The sequence below is a fragment of the Elephantulus edwardii genome, unplaced genomic scaffold, assembly GCF_000299155.1.
Source record: "Elephantulus edwardii isolate Elephantulus edwardi_28Jun2011 unplaced genomic scaffold, EleEdw1.0 scaffold00324, whole genome shotgun sequence".
Taxonomy (NCBI): Eukaryota; Metazoa; Chordata; class Mammalia; order Macroscelidea; family Macroscelididae; genus Elephantulus; species Elephantulus edwardii.
Window position 1 is genome coordinate 193,967 of NW_006400074.1, and position 24,656 is coordinate 218,622.

The 24,656-nt window shown below is 39.5% G+C and overlaps 1 protein-coding gene across 1 annotated transcript; it reads left to right on the forward strand.

The window, feature by feature from the left end:
• Positions 1 to 2,616: 2,616 nt before the first annotated feature.
• Positions 2,617 to 24,385, forward strand: LOC102852210 (zinc finger protein 287-like). Its single transcript, XM_006901384.1, is given in 6 exon segments — positions 2,617 to 3,013; positions 3,627 to 3,721; positions 9,814 to 9,940; positions 10,944 to 11,030; positions 22,734 to 24,047; positions 24,117 to 24,385. Coding segments are annotated over 6 exon segments (2,289 nt in total).
• The last annotated feature ends 271 nt before the right edge of the window (positions 24,386 to 24,656 follow it).

Below are 24,656 nucleotides of genomic sequence, written 5' to 3' on the forward strand. Positions count from 1 at the left end.
ATTTAAAAAAGATAACACTACCAAAAAATTAAAAACATTTTAAAAATAATCTCTTTGACTCTTCCTTTCATATCAAGAGTATACTTACACTTCATCGCTCTCCACTTGAATTTGACCGGTTTGTGATTATTTTAACCAACAGACAATGGTGGGGGGAGAGAAACCCCCAAAAAAACCCACTATGTGACTTCTAAGGCTAGGTCAAATTCAGCCATAGGCCATAAAGGGTCTGCTACAACACACACTCTTAAGAGCCCTTGGAGCTGCCAGATAAGAAATTCAACTACTCTGGCTCATTTGTCAGTAGACAGCCCATGTAGGCATGCTGGTTTCTAAGTCACCTCAGTTTACGCACCAGGTATTGCTATTGAAGAAATCATTTTAGAAGTAGGCCCTCCCTGCGGGGGATCCAGACATAAAATACAAGAAATTGCCTCTGTTATCCCGAGCCCTGGTGACACAATGTTTCTCATGCATGGCTGCTAAGTAAAGAGTTACTAACTCACCAGCTACTCCACGGGAGAAAGCTGTGGCAATCTGTTTCTATACAGATTGTGTTGTTGCACGGTTCAGCCTGAATCGATTTACACTTGACCCTCAAGCGGGTTTTAAGGGCAGCTGGCAGTAAATCGCACAGAAGACTGCTGATTTTACTCCTGCGGAGCAGCTGGTGGATTCAAACTGTGTGCCTTTGGTTTGGCGCAACTTGTTACCACTTGTTGCATCAGAGCCTTGGAAATCCCATCGCGAGGTTCTACGTCTGCAAGGACAAGGCAGCAGCGGGGGGTGGCCGGCCTTCACTGTTCCTGACGTGTACAATACATGAACATTTTAAAAGTAAAAGGCTGTCCACTGTGGTTTACTAACAAAATGGTAAAGAACAGGAGCATTTGTGTAGTTTTCACCCTTTTTTTTATCGAGTGTTCTGGTTATCTTTGTTTTGGGGTTTTGTAAACACCACGTTGTGGGATACTGGGGTTTATTTCTCTTATCTGAAGCCCGCTAAATCAGATTAGTGGCTTAGACTGAAAATCCGCCACAGCACTGCATACTCACACTCCTTCCCTTGGGAATCCTAAATCCGCTGTAGTCTAGGTCACGGACATGAGATCTAACCCCAACCTCTTCCACCTCCGGCTACTTGTATCTCTTGATTTCCAATATCTTCCAGACCTGCGGCCGCTAAGAGAAACGCGCACGATCCCTTTTCGGTCTGGCAGGCTGGCAACCAGAAGAGCGATGGGGAAAGGCGCAGGAGAAGCGCTGCCGACCGTCTGCGGGCGCGCAGGGCTCACCTCGCGCGCATGCGCGGCGGCGCCGAGGCGAGGTTTCTGGGAAGCTGAGGCACGGTCGGTTCCGGACGGGGTTTCTGGGGACAGACTGGAGCCGTGGGACGGGCGGATACGCTGTGCTTTCCTAGGAAAGCAAGCGCTGAGCCTGGAGGCCGCTCGGCAGCGCCAGGCCTGGCGAGCGGCGCAAGCCCCCTCGGGCCGCCGCCATTGTTGTCCTGGCCTCGCTAGCGCTCCGCGGCTCGGCCGCCAGTTGCACGACAGGTAACGATGTCCCCGGCGCCGGTGTGAGTGTCTGCGCTGTCTGGCGGACGCCGGGGCTGCGAGGAGGGCGACGGCGAGTGAGGCCCCGGGGCCGGGCCCGGGCCCGCTGCCCTGCAGCCGGAGGAGAAACGTCGGGGTAGAGGAGGAGAGGCCTGGGCATCTCCTGGCGGGGCCCCGCGGGCAGTGGGCCACCCGGGTGCCGCCGGAGCCACCGCGCCCGCCCGGTGGAGAGGTTTTTCTTGGGAAGTCCGGCTTCTTCTTTCCCTAGAGGACTTGCCTCCTGCAGATGCTCTGACCAAACCCAACCTGACTCGGTGCTGGCGGGTCCTTTCCAGCTGGAAGGCTGCCCGGAGCACCCACCTCCACCGCGGGCTTCCTTCCAGCTCCACAGGCTCGCTTTGCAGCCGCAGCGCCAGGGAAGGCGGCAGAGCGAGTAAATGGCTTGCCGCCCCCCCCCCCCCCCCCCCCCCCCCCGCGCCCCCAGACTGCTTCTCTGGGAATCTTGAACACTTTAGTAAGGCATTTGCTCAATTAATTCCAACTAACAATAAATAGACTCTCTTTATTACTGAGAGTCAGTGCAGCCATTACAGCTTTTGTAAGTAACATAAGTTACTAAAATCTGGGACTTATAAAATTCTGTTTTCCACAAATTTTAAGTTTATTTGGCATTTTAACGTGAAGGTTTTGCTTTCATCACCACATTTTTTATGGCAACTTACCTCTCTCCCCTCCCAAGCAGCTTGCATGTTCTTAAATAGGGAAGCGAGACCAAGGAGAAAGCCTGTGTTTATCTGTAGACTCTGTAAAGTGTATATATGCATGAGTGTATAGCAGAGAATGCTAGGAATCCTTGACCTCATGGCCCATTCTTGTGTTTCAGGGTCTCTTACCCATCCCTACAAGTTCTGACCCAGGATTTGTGACAAAGGCTGCTAGCTCTCCTTTGACCTGTTCAATCCTTGATCTAGTGTATTTGTGTCTCTAGCATGAGACTTCAAGCAGTTGGCTTACAACTAGAAAAATAAAGGATATTGCCAGGTTGGCTCTCCTGTCCAAAGCAATGTTAGCCCCGAGCAAGAGGATGACCAATTCTTTGCACTCCCAGATCTTTCTAATGTGGAAGCCAGATAAGACTCAGAATGGATTCCAAAATGCTGAGGAGGAAGCTTCCAGGCTCTCACATGACACTGAGACCTGCCGACAGAATTTTAGAAATTTTCCTTACCCAGAACTGTCTGGACCTCGAAAGGCATTGAATCAACTCAGAGACCTATGTCTTAAGTGGTTGAGGCCTGAAATTCACTCAAAAGAACAGATCTTGGAGCTGCTGGTACTAGAACAATTCCTGACCATCCTGCCTGGAGAAGTTAGGACTTGGGTGAAGTCCCAGTACCCTGTGAGCAGTGAAGAAGTGGTGACTCTGGTGGAGGATTTGACTCAGATTCTGGAAGAGGAAGGTGAGAGTCATAGATCCAAGATGGGAGGTTAATGAGGAAAACCAGCACATCAAAGAGCAGCCCTTTTAAAGAATTTGGGGAAGAAGGAGCATCATTGAGTGCACTAGAACAAGGCTTTGACAAGAGCTTCCTCTTGCTTTGATGTTCTCCTTCTACATTGTTTGGGACAAGATACATGTTATCTAAAGTCAGGAGATATGTCATAAATGGGATGACCAGGTACACACACATTGCCTCTGTGTGAACCTTCTGAACATTCTCTGCATTTTTGTACCATTCTGCCAGTCATTTGCTTTGCAAATTGGATTTTACAATAACATACTTCCAAAACCACTAAAAAGGGCACAGAGAACATTTTCTTATTACACAGAGGCAATTCATATGCATTTACACTACATAAGAATTCAGTGGGGAATTGTGAATTTGGTGCAGACTTCTCAGAGCCTGCATTATTGTCTTAAGTCTCTCTGATTCTTAAAGGCAAGGGTCCTATTTTGTGGTACCTCTAACTTTTTTTAAAAGCATCTGTATATGATGAGGAATTTCTTAACTGAGGAAACCAAGGCTTTTGAAGCAAGACTTACCTCCATCATGGACTCTTTCTTTTCCCTAGCTGATCTTCAGAACTCTGCCTTTTCCCAAGAAACTCCAGTGGAAGATAGGCCCACTGCTTTCCCGGCGAGGTGGCTGAATGACTTGGTGACCAAAGTGAGTTTGAGTTTCTTCTGTGATTTTAAAATGCATTCATAGTGTGCAAGGATATTTCTTTCCTTTCCTCACTCAGAAATTTCTGTGATATAAATGGTGTTATCTAGGGCTGAAACTTCATTTCTTACTGCCTTCCTTCGTGTGCCTCTACTCACTCTTTGTGTAAACCAGTAATATTGGCATTGAGATTAAAGGATTGACCTCCAGAGACAGGTGGAGAGAGGTGTAGTTCATGAGTCTGCCATTGAATACATGACTTGAGCAAAATATTTAGCCACTTAGCCTGAGCTTTTCCAACTTTAACAAATAGAATTTTAGATTGTGATGATTAGATATTACTTTATCTGGGTTATAAAAAGCAATTAATAGGAAAGATTATTGTTACCAGTTGCCATCTGTTATTGTTAGGTGCTTTCAAGTTAAGTACAACTTATAGTGACCCTATGAACAACAGACCTAAAACCTGCCCTGGCCTGTGCCATCCTCATCATCGCTGATACACTTGAGTCCATTACTGTAATCAATGTGTCTGTCCATCTCACTGGAGGTCTTTTGCCAACCCTTCAGCTTTCTAAGCTAGATGTCTCTTTGCAAAGAGCAACATGCCTGAAGTATGAGGGATGAAACTTGGCCACCTTTGCCTCCAGGGAGCACTCTGGCTGCATTTTTTTCTAAGACATATCCGTTTGTTCTTTTGGCCATCCAAGGGATATGCAGTACTCTGTTCCAGCAACACAATTTAAAGGCATCAGTTCTTCTTCTGTCATCCTTATTCATTTTCCAGCTCTCAGATGCATGGCAAGGGATCAGAAAAGACCATGGTATGAATCAGGCACATTTTAGTCTTCACACTGACATCATTGCTCTACAGTGTTTTGGAGAGATCCCATACAGCAAACTTGCCAATTAGAATACCTCTCCTGATCCTCTAACTCCTGGCACCAAGAGTGGTGATTATTGACCCATCCAAGATGAAATCATTGACAACTTCAGTCCTTTCTCTATCATGATGTTGCCTATTGGCCCAGTGGTGAGGATTTTTGTCTTCTTAATGTTGAGATAAAATCCATATTGAAGGCTCCTTAATCTTCTACAGCAAGCATTCAGGTCCTCCTCACTTTCAGCTTGCAAGGTTGTGTAATCTGTATAATGCAAGTTATTGATGAGTCTCCTGATCCTTCTGATGCCACATTCCTCTTCATGAATTATTTGCTCGGCATACATATTGAATAGTATTAAGGATACATCCCTGGTGCATATCTTTCCTGATTTTAAACAATACAGTGTTCCCTTGCTCCATTCAGGCAGTAGCTTCTTGGTCTGGATATAGAGTCCCGTGTGAGTGTTGTGGGATTCCCATTCTTCTCAATCTTAACCATAATTTGTTATGATCCACACAAATTGCCATCTAGTTAGTTCCATTTCACAGTGATTCTGTATACAAAATACTGTCCATTCCAGAACTATCCTTATAGTCATTACTTGAACATATTTTTCAGCCTCTATGTCCATCCCTCGGGGTTTTGTTTCTTGTTATAATTGTTGTGGCTTATTTTTATTGCATTAAACAGGTTTTTTTATTCATATACATTGTATTTCACCTATTCCTTCATTCACATTGTGTTTCATAAGAACATTTCCGTACATTGTGTCTCACAAAGTTAGTCACCCAAATTGATCTATGCCCATAGATCTTCCCTAATTCCTTCACCCCTCTCTACTCACCAAACTCTGTGGTCCCAGGATATTCCTTCTCCCTCACTCCCAGCCCCCCTTGTCCTCTGCCCTTCCCTCTTTGGACAGTTATGCACATCTTATTCTTCTATTTTTACAGTAATGGTCTCATGCAGTATTTATCCTTCTTATTGTTGTTGTTGTGTGTTGTTGTAACTTACCCATAAATGACCCTCTTGTGGATTTTTTCAGAGGCAGTTGATCACATGGGAGAAGATTGCCTATCTTCTCCCATGGAGCAGCTGCTGAATTTGAACCATGAGCCTTTGGGATTGCAGTGCAGTTTCTAACCAGTTTCTAGGCTACCGGATTTGTCCTTAGGAGACTGAATTTGTTTACTGAGCTTTCTGGTCCCTCCCATGTTGATAGTATTTTTCAAAATTGTTACTTGTAAGTGCTTCATAGTATTCCATTATATCAATGTACCACAGTTTCTCTATTTATTCATTTGTTGATGGTATGCCCAACCATCTTTTGAAAGTCTCTTTTTGGTTAGTGCACTACTTACCCAAGTATCAGGTCCTTCTCTGAGGACTGCCCTTCTTGATTACATGTTCAATGTAGTTGAGATGAAGTCTGGCTATTCTAACTTTTAAGGAGCATTCTGGGTATTCTGGCTATACTTCTTCCAAGAGAGATTTATTCAGTGTTTTGGAAAACCATAGAATATTCAATATTGTGCACCAGCACCATAATTATAATGCATCAATTCCACTTCAGTCTTCCTTTTTCATTGTTCATCTTTTGAATACGTATGAGACCCTGGCTTGAATCATGTGAGTACAGTACTCAAAGTAACATCTTTTGAAAACTTTAAAAAGGTCTTTTGCAGCAGAGTTTCCCAGTGCAATATATCTTTTGATTTCCTAACTATATTTCTGTGACACTAATTAAGAATCTAAGGAAAATTAAATCCTAACATCTTTACTGTTTTCTCTAGTTGTATTTCTCTCATTAGTCCAGTTGTGAGATTTTTTTTGTTTTCTTTATATTAAGGTTCAACCCATATTAAAACCTGCAGTTTTTTTATCTTCATTAATTGTTCTTCTCTTTCAGCAGGCAAGGTTGTGTCATCTGTGTATCATGGGTTTTAATGAGCCTTTCTCTGCCCCTTATGCCAAATTAATATAATTCAACAGATTGAATAAGCATAATTAAAGTCTACAACCCTGATAGACAGCTTTCTTAAGAATTCTTTTTTCTATTCAAATGACAGCCTTTTGGTATATGCACAAATAAGGTTACGGAATTCCCATTCTTTAGTCTTGTCCCTATAATCCATAGAGTATAATGTCTTTGCATAGTGAATAAAATACAAATAAACATTTTTCTGATATTGTCTGCCTTTAACTGAGATTCATATGATATCGGCAATTATATCTCTCCTTCACATCATCTTCTGAATCCAACTTGAATTTCTGGCAGTTCCTTTTACTGCTGCAACCATCTTCAGCAAAATTTTACTTACGGGTTGCAAAAAATGATAATGTCCACATTTTGTTGGATCACTTTTCTTTGGAATAGGCATAAATACAGATCTTATCCAGTCAGCTGGCCAAGCAGCTATCATCCAGATTTCTTGGCATAGATAAGTTAGCACTTCTAGTCTTCTATCCATTTTTTGAAAGTATCTTCATTGGTATTCTATCAACCCTGGAAACCTTGTTTCTTGCCAGTACCTTCAGTACAATGTGGATTTATTCCTTTAAAGTTACTCTGTGTGTTCTTTTTCTCTTCTTTTTATATTTTATTTATTGTTCAATATTTAGTTCATAGAATGCTTCATTATTGCAACTGGAAACATGAATTATTTTTCTTCATTTAGCTAGAGTGTATTTTTTCTTTTTGATTGTCTAACTTCATGTCTTTGACATTTCACTGTAATTTTTCTTTGCCTTCTCAAGCTACCCTTTGAAAACTCCTGTTCAGCTCTTTTATTTCATCATTTCTTCCACTTGCTTCAGTTACTCTACATTCAGAGTGAAGAGTCTTCTTCTGGCATCTGTTTTATGCTTTTCTTTTTTTCCTATATTTTCAATGACCTTTTACTTTCTTCCTGTCTGATGTCCTTGATGCTTTCACATAACTAGTCTAATTTTACTGTTGGTAATCAAATATAAAGATGGTACTGCCTTGAGAGCAGAAAATGGGACATGGGGGCACAGGGCTGTGAGCTTCCCTATTAAAGGAGTGAGACTAGTGCAGCCCCTCACCACCCCAGAGCAGAAAGCAAATAAAGAGCCCATAGACCAGCCCCATGGTGTCACACCAATACCAAAATGTTCATTTATTTGCTGTTGACTTACAGATATTACTCACAGTTGTGGTACCCAGAATGAAGTTTATTAGTTAGGGAATTAAGTTGGAGAGTGGAGGAAACAAAGACTATATCACCCAATGCAAATCCAGGTTTTAGCTCAGCAATCCCAAAGCACACAGTTCCTCAATTAGTCCAGGCTCTGGTTTCAGTTCAGCAACACAAGTTCAGGAAGCTTCTGCTTTCCTCAATCATTCAGCAAAGTTTGCCTCAGAGCACTTATTAGTCAGTTTTTCCTTAATTATCTGGCAAGCACAGCAAAACCTTTTATTACTGTAGCCTTTATCTCAGGGTTCCTCTCGTTACACCTTGCCACAATTTCACCACAGCAGTGCCACAGTCTCACCACCACCATCACCAGGGTCTTGCTCCAGTCTTCTTCAAGTCTTGCTGCTCAGGATGGGAAACACACTCTTATCCTAGTCCCACAGTTGTTGATGATTTGCAGCACCATGTGTCTGCAGTTAAGATAGCTGGCGGCAAGAGGAGCCTAAGGTAATGGCTAAAAAAGCCAATTTTAGTCTAACACTACAGATATATTCAGGGTTGTAGTTTGGCTTTCATAGACTTGTTTTTGTTTGCTTCAGCTTCAGCTTGAACTTCATATAAATAATTGGTCATCTGTTCCACAGTTAGATCTTGGCCTTGTTCTGACTGATGATACTGAGCTTCTCCAACCTTTCTTTTCATTTTTATAATCCATTGCATTCCTGTATGTTCTATCTGGTGAGATCCATATTCCATCTGTGTGTTCCATCTGATGAGATCCATGTGCATAGTCTCCATTTTTGCTGTTGAAAAAAGATATTTGCAAAGATTAACAGATGGCCTTTCAAAATTGTGTCATGCACTCTCCAGTTCTTTTCTGTTACCAAGGCCTTATTTTCCAATTACTGATTCTTCTTTTTTACTTACAGCCTTTGCTTTCCAATCACTAGTAATTATCAATGCATGTTGATTGCATGTTTGATTAATTTTAGACTGCAGAAATTGATAAAATTCTTCAGTTTGTTCATATTTGATGGTTCAGAATAGATCTTGAAAAGTTCTTTTCAGCAATGAAGGTGACACCATCCTTCAGTGTTATTATTTCCTCATTAATAACTAATTTAAGACCATGTGCTCTGTTCTATTACTTTTTGACAATAAAGTTATTTTAACTCACAGGAGTTCTGAATCACGTTAAGAGAAAAGTTTGTGTGAAATATTGGGAGTTTGAAAGCCTTTTATAATGAGGATAAAATTATTTTTAAGTAATTTAAATGTTTGCTTGGAAAATCTTAAAATCAAGGAGGAGATTATTAAAAACCATATTAGAAAAAGTTATTAGGTGATGGTTTCAGAAATTAATGTGAAATATTTTTTAAAATTAGATGGGAAATAAAATTAAATAAAAGATCTTATTTACATTATGAATGTTCCAAATCTAAAAATTCTTAAGACTAAGCATAGTAAAAACTGTGCCATACCCATGTAAAAATACTGTATTTTATAGGTCACAAAAGAATTTAAAAAGGAAGAAGAGCGAAGAGAAATTCTAATGCTATCAGATTATAAAGTATGTCTAAAAAGTACAGCATTTCAGCAATGTGCTAACTGATACTAGTTTCTTATAAAACTTCAGAACTTCATCTCACAAATGCACAAAACTTAAAATTTCAAATATAGTGACATAGATTTATTCTTAAAACAAGCCTAGAGAAGCAATCCTGTTTAATTCCATATATGATCTATGTTTAAAATCTTCCATTCTTTAAAACAGAGCCCCAAATGCATGTATTTTTGTCAATAGGAAATTCTAATTTTTACTTTTCTTTCAAAATTCCTTTTAGTGTCTTTTATCACTGATAGATGACAGGACCATTCAGGGATGCTATGAAGTCGCTAATTCTTTGGACATTTGATTGATAGTTCTGACTAGGTAACCTTTGGACTTCTACTGAAGTTAGATTCTGCTCTTCCCCACAACCACAAGGACACACATCACTGTCCTCTGCCTCACTAGTGTGTGAACCTAGTTAAGCTTTATTTGGTGTTTTAGGAATCAATGACCTTCAATGATGTGGCTGTGGACATCACCCAAGAAGACTGGGAGCTAATGCGTCCTGTGCAGAAGGAATTGTACAAGACTGTAACATTACAGAACTATTGGAACATGGTTTCCCTGGGTAAGGATAGTCTACTCCCTAGAGTATATTTCTTCCTCAGTTATTAAAAATGGATTGATCCTCTAAAGTACTTAGTTAAGAATGAGATCTTAGGGATGCATGTTCTCATCCCATTCAGGCAAACAAATCATAATGTTCTACCTCCTCGTCCCAAGCAAAAGGTTTCTAAGTAAAATTTCATTGAGAACGTTGATGCACAGCTTCATGCTGTTGCCTTGTCCATTCTTAACTGCCCTAAGTGAGAGATCCTTCCTCCATGATATCTCTCTCTCTTTCTCTCTCTCTGTATATAAAAATATATTTTGGAAGCAGCACTGACATCCACTTCTAACATCATGCCTCTGGAAACTATGAACTTTGATGAACAATGATAGTTACAGAAAGGCTTCCAGTCTTTTGTTCATAGGGTCATTATGAGTCGTGCGCAACTCAATGACAATCAACAACAACATACATATTTTAGCAGCACACTAAATACACATTTTATTCTGTAAATGCATTAAAATTCCATCTGGAAGCTTTACTGACAAGGCCTTCCTGGAGATTTTATATAGGAAGTAAATTCAGTTTCTGCACATAGTGCCTGCCTCATGGTGGGCTCCTGGTAAATGTTTGTTGAATAAACGCTTTAGGAAGGGACTGTCTCTATGATGTCTGGGGATATCTTGGGGGAGGGAGTCGGCTTTTAGGAGCACAAATAGACTTGCTTATCTTGTGTGTGCAAAGAGAATGAAGGTGAGACTTGGGCAGCCCCATCCTGTGCCCCATTTGGAATTACTGTTGGGTTCATGAGGAGGGGGCAGGGGAGAAAAAGAAAGTATCTTAGCAAACTTTATATTTTTTCCACCTTTATATATTTTTATCTTTTACTATAAAGAACAATTACCTAATTTTCTTTATTAGATTGTATCCGTGAACTATTTCTCTGATCAGTAGGTTAGATAATAAACTCCAAACAACTATTTATCTCCAGAATAAACTTCATTATATTTCTTCTGAACAGGACTTACAGTTTACAGACCAAGTGTAATTCCCATATTGGAAGAACCATGGCTGGTGATAAAAGAAATTTTAGAAGGCCCTAGTCCAGGTGAGTGAATAATGAGTATATGAGATAGTTTACACTTAACATCTTTTTCCTTAATATGAAAGAAATACATAGTTTTTATTATGGTCAAGAAAATTCTCCACAAAGACATATCAACCTCTCAAGAAGACGTAACTATTTCTCATCTTCTCAAAAAGAGATTATCTAGACATCGCTAAACTTTCCTTTGTTTCTCTTCTTCTTTATCTCTGTACCTAGTTCCTACAGACTATCCCATAGAGCCCAGTTTAGGGCTTTGATTTTGCCATGTTCCCCCTCCCTTCTTTGTATTCAATCATACATGAATGTCTCCTGAAAAACTAAATGTAAAGCTTTCTTCTTTTGGATTTTCTCTTATTCTGTCTACTCACAAACCCTGTAGCATCCACCTCTACTTTCCTAACCCAATCTCTTCTTTTTTCCATTTTATAGTTCTTTAAATAGATAATACATTCACAATGCTCAAATATATGTAGTTTGTTGTTGTTGTTATGTGCCGTTGAGTACGACTCATAGCGACCCTATGAACAAAAGAAAAGATCTGAACCTAGTCCTGTCCTGCCCCATCCTCACTTCCCAACACACAAGAGCTCATTGCAGCAGCCACCATGTCAATTCACCTGGTTAAGGGTCTTTCCCTCCTTCGCCGAGGCTCCACCCTTCCCAATATCCTGTCTCTCTCCAAGGACTAGTACCTCCTAGCAATATATCCAAAGTATGTGAGGCAAAGCCTGATCATTCTTGCCTCCAAAGAGCACTCTGGCTGCATCCTCTCTAAGACATATCTATTCATTCCCTTGGCTGACCATGGGATGTTCGGTGCTCTTCTCCAACATCATAACTCAAAGACATAAATTCATTTCCTTATTCTTTGTCCAGCTCTCAGATACATAGCAAGTAATTAGACTATGGCCTGAATCAGATGTACTTTAGTCCTCAACCTGACATCACTACTCCTCAATAATTTGGAGAGGTCCCTAACTGCAGATTTTCCCAGTGCAGTGTGTCTCCTTTTTTCTTGACTGTAGCTACCTAGGGGGTTAATAGTGGATTCAAGCAAGATGAAGCTGTTGGCAGTTTCAGTCTCCTCTCTATCCATCATGACACTGGTAAAAAATCTTTGTTTTCTTAACATTGATATGTAATCCATACCAAAGGCTACATTCCTTGATCTTCTGCAGTAAGGGCTTCAAGTCCTCATTTCAGCAAGCATGGTTGTGTCATCTGCATAATGCAGGTTATTGATGAGTCTCCCTCCAATCCTGATACCACACTCCTTCTCATAGAGTCCAGTTTCTCAGAGAATTTTCTCAGCATACAGATTGAATGGCTTTGGAGAGAGAATATAACCCTGAATATAACTTCCTTCCTAATTTCAAACCATGTAGTACTTCCTTGCTCTGTTTACCCAACAGCCTCCTAGTTTCTAGGTATGGGTTCCACATGAGCACAATCAAGTGCTCTGGGATTCCCTTTTCAGTGTAAGTTACAGCTTGGTATGATCCATACAGTCAGATGCTTTGGCATTGTCAATAAAGCGTGAATAGACAACCTTCTGGTATTTCTTGCTTTCAGCCAGGATCCATCTGACATCAGCAATGATATCCCTGGTGCCATGGCCTCTTCTAAATCCTGCCTGAACTTCTGACAGCTCCCTGTCTATGTACTGTTCTATCCATTTTTTAATGATCTTCAGCAATATTTTGCTTTCTTATGATATCAGTAATATTGTTTGATAGCTTCCACATTCAAGTAGATCACTTTTCTTGGGAATGGTAACAAATAAGGACCTCTTCCAATCCATTGGCCAGCATCCTCCAAATTTCCTGGCATAAACTGATGAGTGCATCCAAGCCTGCTTCTGTTCATTGAAACAAGTCAGTTGGTATCCCATCAATTCCTGGGGCCTTATTTTTTGCCAATGCTTTCAATGCAGCTTTCATTTCCTCCTCCATTACCATTGGCTCCTGCTCATATGGTACTTCCTGAAATATTTCCGTGTCAGTCATTTCTTTCTGGTACAGTGACTCCACATTCCTTGCATCTTTTTTTTTTTCATGCTTTTTGAGTCATTTAGTATATTGCCCATAGCATCTTTCAGTATTGTGGCACAAGGCTTATATTTGCTTTTCAGCTCTTTCAGCTTGAAAAATGCAGAGTAAGTTCTTCCCTTTTTTTCCTCCAATTTCAGCTTTCCATTATAATACTTTGTTTTGTCCTCCTGAGCTGCCCTTTGAAATCTCTTCAGCTCTTTTCTTAGACATGTTTTCCTTTAGTTTTGGCTTCTCGATGCTTCAGTGCAATCTTTAGAGTCTCTTCTGACATTCATTTTTTCTTTCTCCTCTGTTTTTGTGATAACTTTTTGAGAGCTGGACAGTGACTAGGGATGATAGAAGGAGAATTGATATCTTTGATCTGTGGCGCTGGAGAAGAGTATTGAATATATCATGGATGGCTAGGAGAACAAACAGGTTTGCCCTAAAGCAGGTAAGACCAGGCTGCTCCTTGGAGACAAGGATTCTGAAGCTTCATCTGACATACTTTGGACATGTTGCAAGGTGGAACCAGTCCTTGGAGAGGGTCGTCATGTTTGGGAGGGTGGAGGGATAGCACAGGAGAGGAAGACCCTTGATGAAATGGATTGATTCAGTGACTGGGTAATGGGCGTAGGTGTGTTAGAAACAATGAGATTGGCACAGGACAGAGCCAGGTATAGGGCTGTTGTACATAGGGTCGCTATGAGTCACAGGCAACTCAATGGCACTAACAATGACAACATATCAGCCATCCATGCAACATGTCATTGTTCAGCTCTCTTGACACATAGCAAGTAATTGCAAAGACCATGGCCTGGATCCGGCACACCTTAGTCTCCAGACTGACATCATTGCTCTTCAGTACTTTGGAGAGGTCTCTGACAGTAGACTTTCCCAATGCAATTCATCTTTTCATTTCCTAGCTGCTGGTTCCAAGAGTGTTGATTGTGGAGCCATCTAAACTCAAGCTGTTAACAATCTCAATCTCTTCACCGTCTATCATCACCTATGTGCCATTTTATTCTTTCCAAGTTTTATTCTTTTCCCAATTTCATTTACCCATTTCCCAGTTTCTACATTGCCCCAACATTCAGCCACTATTACTAGTTTTTATTTCATCCTTTCAAGATTGATTGTTTTGTTTTACATGTGAAGCTAATATGAAAACATTCTCCTTTTTTCCTTCACTTTTAAATATAAACAACATACCCTTGAAGAGTAGTATAAATTCATAAAGAGCTTCCTTTTTTAAAAAATAATTTTAATGAGCATTTACGATTTATGAGCGATTTTGAATTTCCATTCATTCATTGCTGCACTTCTCTCTCCACCCAGCCCCCCCCCCCCAGTTCCCCTCTTTCAAAAGTAAAAGAAACACTCCCTCCCTGGTACACAATCCCCTTGCACCCTTCCCGCCCCCCCCCCCAAGTACATTCCACTATGCAACATTAATTGTGGACTCTTGTGATAACCATAATACCCTATCATACATCGCTTTTAAATTATTCACTCCCTCATCTGTTTTAATGCAGTATACACAATTTATCTAGTTTTTCTGTCTTACGCCAACCCTGATATCAGTCCCATTTTACAACAGTGGCACCGTGCAATATTTGTCCTTTTGCGACTGAGATATTTCACTCAGCATAATGTCCTCCAGGGTCACCCATTTTGAATAATATTGCATGAGTTCCTTGTTTTTCAATGCAGCGTAGTAGTCCATTGTGTGAGTATACCACAGCTTTCTATCCATTTGTTTGTTGATGGGCACCTGGGTTGTTTCCAGCTCCTTGCTATTGTGAACAGAGCCGCGATAAACATGGGTGTGCATATATCTGCTTGGATGTCAGTAAGAGCTTCCTTTTTTTAAAAAATCTGCAGTATATTTCACTGTGTTTACAATTTAGCAAATCTCTTCTTGATTGATAAGCTTTTTTTGTTGTTTTTATTTCTTTCTTAACCTCCACAACTTCATTTTGAAATATTTTAAGCCCCAGTGCAGTAACAGCCAAACTCTATCAGATACCATATTCTTTTCATTAGAATCACTTGTTATTACCATTTAGGGCTTTTGCATCTCTCTCTTGACACATACACTGAATCATTTGAAAGTTAATTCCAAATATCTTAACATCTCAATCATAAATATTTCAGCATATATCTCCTAATACTATGAACATTCTTCACAAGCATAACATCATTATCACACTCTAAGAATTTAACATTTATTCAGTCCTGTCATTTGCTAGTAGTCAAATACTCAGTTTCCTCAATTTCCAAAATAGATTATTACCTGTGTTTCACCGTAGTCAGAATCTGGTTAGGAGCCACGTGCTCCACATGGAATCTCTTGATCTAGAGCTATTCGCCTACCTTTTTCTTTCTTTTCTTTTTACCACTTATGGTATTAGTACTGATTTTTATAATATTATATGATGTCCTATAATCTAGATTATTTCCTCATGTGTGAATTCATGAATATTTATGCTAACAATTCTGTGTAAGTGTTGTGTGTTTTCTGTTGCCTTTTTCTCAATGTGCACATCAATTTGTCTCATCAATGGTGCTTGCCAGTTTTACTAAGGTGGTGTCTATGAGATCTCTCCATTTTTCTTCTTTGTTTTTAAAATCTGCAGCCTGATAATTCATGAGAACTCAAGACTATCCTGTTTCCTGAAAGCTAACCTTTTCCTGGAGAGTTTTAACATCCAGTGATATTTCCTGCCTATATCTACTATTATCTCACTAAGTAGCATAATGGTGATTTACTAATTTATTTGTCTCTTCTAAATAATTAACTATAAAGAGGAGCTCTCTCTCTCCTTACTTAATTTTTATGTATCTATATCATAAAAGGCGCATTGCCATGGGAAAGTCTGCTGTTAGGGACCTCTCCAAAGTACTGAAGAGCAATGGTGTCTCTCTGGAGACTAAGGTGCATCTGATACAGGCCATGGTCTTTGCAATCACTTGTTATGCATCAGAGAGTTAGACAATGACCAAGGAGGATAGAAGGAGAATTGATGCCTTTGAGCTGTGGTGCTGGAGAAGAGTATTGAGAATACCATGGACTGCTAGGAAAATAAACAGATTTGCCCTGGAAAGGGTTAAACCGGGTGGCGCCTTGGAGGCAAGGATTCTGAGGCTCCGTCTAACATACTTTGGACATGTTGTGAGGAGAGATCAGTCCTTGGAGAAGGACATCATGCTTGGGAGGTTGGAGGGACAGCACAGGAGGGGAAGGCCCTCTATGAGGTGGATTGATTCAGTGACTGGGATAATTGGGATGGGAGTGTCAGAGACAGTGTGATTGGCACAGGACAGAGCAGAGTTTAGGGCTGTTGTACACAGGGTCGCTATGAGTCGCAAGCGACTCGACTGCGCATTACAACAACAACATATCACATTGAACTAATGGAATTTTACGCTCAAAGTACATTGATCCCTTAATCCCATTAGCACACTAACTCATTGGGACATAACTTTAGGACACTGTAAAAACTGAGAAAACATGTAATGGGAAAAAAACTGTATTGGTATCAGAGTAGTCTGCCCTTAGGAGAATTACTGCCCTCCAGGGACCAATTTAAGTTACTATCTCAGCATGGTGATTTTTAGATTTTGCACATAGCTTGAATAGAGGCTCTGAAACTACAAGAGAAAGCAGTTTATGATTGGGAATCTTTGGAAATTCTTTCCTTCCAGAAAGCACATTGTATTGGTGGTATAGTGGTGAGCATAGCTGCCTTTCAAAAAGCACCGAGATTGACAAAGGCAGTTTCTTTTTTTTTCCTTGTGGTGAGGTTTATTGATTTTTGTTGGCGTCAGGATTGGTGGAAGATCTATCACCAGTCTGCGTTATGCAGATACACAACCTTGCTTGCTGAAACTGAGGAGGACCTGAAGCGCTTGCTGCAGAGGGTCAAGGACTGCAGCCTTCAATATAGATTGAGGCTCAATGTCAAGAAGACAAAGATTATAACCAGTTGGCAGCATCAGGATGGGTAGTGAAGAGATTGAGATGGTTCACAGCTTTCGTTTGCTTAGCTCCACAATCAACACTTTTGGCAACAGCAGCCAGGAAATTAAGACGTATTGCCTTGGGAAAGACTGCTGTTAGGGACCTCTCCAAAGTAGTGAAAAGCAATGGTGTCTCTCTGGAGACTAAGGTAAGTCTGATATAGGCCATGGTCTTTGCAATCACTTGTTATGCATCAGAGAGTTGGACAATAACTAGGGAGTATAGAAGGAGAATTGATGCCTTTGAGCTGTGATGCTAGAGAAGAGTATTGAGTGTACCATGGACTGCTAAGAAAACAAACAGATTCATCCTGGAGAGGGTTAAACCAGGCTGCTTCTTGGAGGCAAGGATTCTGAGGCTTTGTCTGACATACTTTGGACATGTTGTAAGGAGGGACAGGTCCTTGGAGAAGGACATCATGCTTGGTAGGGTGGAGGGACGGCGCTATGAGGTGGATTGATTCAGTGACTGGGGTAATCGGGATGGGTGTATCGGAGACAGTGCGATTGTCACAGGACAGAGCAGAGTTTAGGGCTGTTGTACATAGGGTCGATTTGAGTTGCAAGTGACTCGACCGCACGTAACAACAACCGCCACCACCTCATACAAAGAATTGTCTGTGTAAGGAACCTCTGTCACCTCCACTCTTTGTTTGAACTCTTGGTAGACAAAGGTCTTCTGACTTCTTTAAGTTCTCAAAATGGACGTGTAAGGTCATTCATCATCAGAATTGAGGAATGAGCTTAAACAGCCAACTTCGCCTCCTGCTAATTTCCTTCTTATTTATCGTTCATTTTGGCTTCTGAGGAAGTTCTTTACCTTTTTGCCAGCTCAAAGATATATTTAATAAGTTGAACCTTTGTTTAAGATACTTCAAGAAATTGAAATTTTAGGTAGTCCAGGAACAGAAAAGCTATTTGGTCTTCAATGACCACTGTTTCAGAACTTTTATCATTCTTTATGTTTATATAGGACTTAGCCTTCAGGCTCAACTCAAATCATACCTTGCCTTGATTACATTATTCAACGTGAATATCTTCTCTCAGAAATATTATACCACCATTTGATCCTATTGACCAGTAGCAATTGGCTGTTATTCCTACCCTCCATCCATTTTATTAAAAACTCCTTTCCATTAAATAATGATCTCGATTTCTAAATAAACAGTTTGATTATAAAATACACTCATAGTAGCAATCCATGCATCGGTGTCATTAATAGTTGTTACTTTATGCTTCATAATAAGTAACTTTAGTACTTCCCTTTCTGGCATGTGGTGTAATCCAGGATAGACTGATTCTGAATCCACAGACATTAAACTCAGCTGCTGATATTGTCTGACCTACACTTGCACACACCTCTAACTATAACTATATAGTCCGTTCACATTCTCATTCTATTCACTTGAAAATTAGCTTAAAAAATCTTAGGGTGAAAAAGTCTTTTAAATATTTTATAAAAGAAATATATACTTTTATAAGGAATATTCATTCCTTACTTACTGCCATGGTTAGATTTCAAAGACCAGACTGGTTTCATGCAAAAGTAAGCATTATATGAAAATGGAGGGTAACTACGTCTTTATATGACTTTCAGCATTTGATGACTTCATCTTAATTAACCGAATAACTGATTTATTTCATCAGTTATGTAGTAAGTTCCACACCACTGAAATGATGGTCAAGCCAAGTTGGCATATAACCTTAACTATCACAGCCAGTGTTACTGTCATCTAGAACCTTGATGTTCATTACTGCCAGATATAACCATATCTTTAGTGATAGAGTAAAAGTAATATATTATGTTCATTAAAATTGAGAAACAAAACTTTTAACCTGAGAATATTTTTGTGAAATTTTCCATTCTGCTTTTCATGCAAACTATGATGCTGCTATTTTTAAAAAATCATTATTACTAAATGCTTACTGTGTCAGCCATAATTTTTTTTAAAATTTCAGTAGAAGTAATCATAGTAATTTATAAATTCAAGCAGTACAAGGAAGCAAAATGAATTTTATATCTTATTCCCATCACTAGGACCTTTCCTTCTCAGAAACCTGAGAGAGAGAGAGAGTGTGTGTGTGTGTGTGTGTGTGTGTGTGTGTGTGTATTTTTACACATTAGAACCTTGTTCTATATGTTCTTACTTTTTTTTTCATTTAGTAATTTGTCCTACTTACCTTTTCATAACAGTGCAAACAGAGTTGTCAAATTTTATTTCTCGGTTATCAGTATTCTGTGGTTTCCTCTGGTGGCTTAGTGGTAAGGAATTGCACTGTCAACCCATAGGTACACAGTTTGAATCCTCCAGCTGCTCCACGGGAGAGGGATGGGTTATCTCCTTCAATGCAATTAAATGCCTCTGAAAACTCACTTGCCAGTACACAATGGAAGTCCTTGATAGATAAAGCTGTTAATTTTAATGGTTCCGCACAGTTGTGTGTCTGTGAAATTAATTTTTTTTTTATCTTCATCTTGAAAAAATTTCTGGACTTTAATTATAAATTCCACATTTGTTTATATAATTCTCAATGTTTGCAAATTACATGTTTTTCATATGATTCTAAAGAAAAGGCGATTATCATGTAAATTGTTTTAAACCATCATCCTAGAAACATAATGTTGTTGTTGTTGTTGTTGTGTGCCATCGAGTTACCTGCCACTCATAGCAACCCTATGTACAATAGCTCTGAACTCTACCCTATCAAGAGCCAGTCTCACTGTCTCTGACACACGCATTTCCCCAGTTATTGTGTCAATCCATCTCGTCCAGAGTCTTCCTCTTCTGCACTATCCCTCCACCTTTCCAAGCCTGGGGTCCTCCAAGGACTGGTCCCTCCTGGCAGCATACCCAAAGTATGTGAGACAGAGCTTCAAAATACCTGTGTCTAAGGGGCAATTTGGTTTCACCCACTCCAGGACAGACCTGTTTGTTTTGGCCATCCATGATATGGTCAGTACTTTTCTCCAGCACCATAACTCAAAGGCATCAATTCTTCTGTCACCCTTAGTCGTTGTCTAGCTCTCTGATGCATAGCAAGTAATTGAAAAAATCATGGCCTGGATCAGGTTCACCTTAGTCTCTAGACCAACATCTTTGCTCTTTAGCACTCTGGAGAGGTCCCTGACAGCAGATTTTCCTAATGCAATTACTCTTTTGATTTCCTGGCTGCTGGTGTCAAGAGTGTTGAGTGTGGAACCAAGCAGCCTGAAATTGTTAACAATCTCAATCTCTTCTCCTTCTATCATGGTGCTGCCAATTGGCCCAGTGGAGAGAATCTTTGTCTTCTTGATATTGAGCTTCAGTTCATATTGAAGACTGCAGTTTTTGGTCTTCTGCAGCAAACACTTGAGATCCTCCTCAGTTTCAGCAAACAAGGTGTGTCATCTGCATAATTCAGGCTTTTTATGAGTCTTCCTCCACTCCTGATGCCAAATTCTTCCTCATAAAGTCCAGCCTCCCAAATGATCTGTTACATATACAGACTAAAAAGGTATAGAAATAGGATACATCTGTGATGCACTCCTTTCCTGATTTTTAACTATATAATGTTTTCTTGCTCTTTTCTGATGACTACTTCCTGGTCCAAGTATAGGTTTTACATGAGTCAGGTGTTATGGAATTTCCATTCTTCTCAAGGTTAGCCACAATTTGTTGCAATCTACACAGTCAAATGCCTTTGCATAGTTAATGAAACCAAGATAGACTTTCCTATGGTGTTCTCTGCTTTCAACCAAGATCAATCTGACATTGGTGATAATGTCCCTAGTGCCACAACCTCTTCTAAACACAGCTTGTATTTCTGGCATTTTTCTGGCAGTCTACCGTCCAATCATTTTTGGATAATCTTCAGCAGGATTTTGCTTGCATGTGATATTAATTATATTGTTCAATAATTTCCACACTCTATTGGATCACCTTTTTTTCCCCTTCTTGAATGAGAATAAATATTAATCTCTTCCAGTCAGTTGGCCAGATTATTGTCCTCCAGATTTCTTAGCACAAGTTGGTGAGTAAGTCTGTTGAAATATGTCAGTTGGTATTGGTGTGGCATCTGTTGAAATATGTCAGTTGGTATTCCATCAATTCCTGGGGACTTGTTTCTTGCTAATTCTTTCACACAATGCATATTTCATTGCCTTGAAGCCAGGTTTAGGATAAGACTTTTAAGGGTTTGATTTTTGTTATTTTGGTTTAATTTTGCTTTTATTTGAGTTCACTTGTTTATAAAAATAAAAGCCATTTTTAGGGTTTGCATCTAAGTTAGAAATGCACAAACATACAAAATTGAGAAATACTGAGGTGAAAACAGTTCTGCTGTAGACTATCATTATGTTAAGCCAGTTGCTGTCAGTTTCTAGTCATGGCAGTCCCTATATGTCAGAGAAAAAAAACTGCTCCATAGGGTTTAGTGGTTGATTTTTCTTTAGTTGATTGCCAGATCCTTATTTCAGTACTCCTCTAGGTAAACTTAAACCTCCAACTTTTTCATTGGTAGACAAGTGCATTAACCTTTTACACCACCAGCAACTCCTTTTGAGATTAAGTTGAACCTTATAAGAGTGCTAGTACTCAACAATTTTGACCTACCAAATAAAAGGGAATTTGATTCAGCCTAATAACAATCCTTTAGTATTCTTAGAAGAGCAGTTGAGAAGGAAACATGAACTTAAGCCAAGTCATGTTGTGTACCATTGAGTCAGAACCTAACCATAGCTAATACTCCAGTGGGTTTTCAGAGACAATAATTGCCCAGAAGGAAATTTCCCATCTTTGTCCTACCAAACAGCTGGTGGATTTGAACCTCATGCCTTGGGGTTGGCAGAACAACTCCTTACCACTAATCCACCAAGGTCTATGGTCTTGAAATTAGCAGGGCATGTTTAGAATATTATAAGAAAATCTTACTATGTAAAAGGTGAATATGAGGGTTAATAGAAGATAAGTAGAATAGAAAAGTCTCAATTATTTTGTAACTGAGTATCACTTAAAATTGTGTGTTCTTTTTTTTTCTTTTCTCCTGTTGTTTATCTTTTCAGTATGCATGAGAACTACTTGAACAGTTTGCTAAAACAATTGCCCAGTCCCACCCTCAAAATTTCTGATTCAGTAGACTTAATGGGGTAGACTTTCTAATTCAGTAGCCTAATAATGTAACACATCCCAAGGTAATAGTGATGCTGGTCTGGGAACCAGCCTAGGGAACCATTCCTTTAGGCTGCAGGATTTATTAGTGATTATAAGCATGGAAAGTACTCCAAAGAATTGCTTTAGAAAGTTTTAGCATTGTACAGACTAGTTTGAAAGACAGAGTGATAAGTCAGCATGCCTACTTTTGAACTCCTTATCTAAAGGAATCTGTAAAGTCATCTTAAATATGCCACATAGTTTTATGTATTGCTCTCACTTAGTTCTGTCCACCTAACCTACCTATTTTCTTTAGTACGACCATGTTGAATAGTGAGAACCTAGCCTTTTCAAAAATTTAGTCTTTTCTTTTTCTGCCCTTTTTCTTTCTACTTTCCAAGTTTTGAGGTTATCAGGGCCATAGAATATTTTTAGGTATTTTATTCATGCTCATTATTTGTTTCTGATTTGACAATTTCCTTTCTCCAGTAGGGAATACTCTTGTGTTCTTTTTCTTTCAGAATGGCAGACTAAATCCCAGGAGTGTACCCCAATAAAAGATACGTCTGCACTTAAAGAGGATGTTACTCAGTTCATCAAATTGGAAGAATCATGTGACTATGATGACAGATTAGAGAAGCAGTCAATAGAGGCCTTCAGGACAATTCCCACTAATGAGAGTGATTTCAGCTTAAAGGCATTCCTTTCACAAGATGACCTTAAAGAAGAATATCCTAGTAAATATGATATATCTAGAAATAATTTTGAGAACCATTCAAACATAATTGTAGAGTATGATACCCAGTCAGATAATAAAATGTTTATGTATAATGAAGACATAACAACCTTCAGTCACGTTGCATATGGTATTGTGCATAGGAAATTATATCCTGATGAGAAGCCTTATAAATGTAATGTGTGTGGGAAAATTTTTAGGAAAATCTCATCCCTTGTGAAACACCAAAGTACCCATACCAAAGAGAAATCTTATGAATGTGAAGAGTGTGGAAAAGAGTTTAGACATATCTCATCTCTCATTGCACATCAGAGAATGCATACTGGAGAAAAACCTTATGAATGCCATCAGTGTGGTAAAGCCTTCAGCCAGCGTGCACACCTTACTATCCATCAGAGAATTCATACTGGAGAGAAACCCTATAAGTGTGATGACTGCGGAAAAGACTTTAGTCAGCGTGCACACCTCACTATACATCAAAGGACACATACTGGAGAGAAACCATATAAATGCCTGGAATGTGGGAAGACTTTCAGCCATAGTTCATCACTAATCAATCATCAGAGAGTTCATACTGGAGAAAAACCTTATATATGTAACGAATGTGGGAAAACTTTCAGTCAGAGTACACACCTTCTTCAACATCAAAAAATACATACTGGAAAGAAACCATATAAATGTAATGAATGTTGGAAAGTGTTCAGTCAGAGTACTTACCTTATTCGACATCAGAGAATTCATTCTGGCGAGAAGTGTTATAAATGTAACGAATGTGGAAAAGCTTTTGCTCATTCCTCAACTCTTATTCAGCATCAAACTACTCATACAGGAGAGAAATCCTACATATGTAATGTATGTGGGAAAGCGTTCAGCCAGAGTGCAAACCTTACTCAACATCATAGAACACATACTGGAGAGAAACCCTATAAGTGCAATGTGTGTGGGAAAGCCTTCAGCCAAAGTGTACACCTTACTCAGCATCAGAGGATTCATAATGGAGAAAAACCCTTTAAATGCAGTGTATGTGGGAAGGCATATAGACAGGGGGCAAATCTTACACAACATCAAAGAATTCATACTGGAGAGAGACCTTACGAATGTAAGGAATGCGGGAAAAACTTTAAACAGTTAAGTAATCTCATTGCTCATGGAAGAATTCATACTGGAGAGAAACCCTACAAATGTAATGAATGTGGGAAAGCTTTTATTTATTCCTCATCACTTAATCAACATCAGAGAACTCATACTGGAGAAAGACCCTATAAATGTAATGAATGTAACAAAGATTTTAGCCAGAGAACATGCCTTATTCAACATCAGAGAATTCACACAGGAGAGAAGCCTTATGCTTGCAGTATATGTGGTAAAGCCTTCACCCAGAGTACAAACCTTATTCAGCATCAAAGAGTTCATACACGTGTAAAACATCGTAACTGATCAGTATGGGAGAATTTATTTAGGTTTTAGAACTTAATAATTTAAAGTTTATTTGTGCTATCTGTGTATTAAAACATTATTCTTGTTCAATAGAAACTTTTACGTGCAATATATATCAAATATCACTCAGCAGAAATGTCCAGATTAGTAGTGTGGCTGTATCTTATATTTCTTAGGGGGGGGAAAACCTATCCATTTTTTAACCCATTTTTATATCCGTTTGATTTGTTTGAGAAAGAAAATGTGTAAGAGTATTCAAAAACCTGTAACT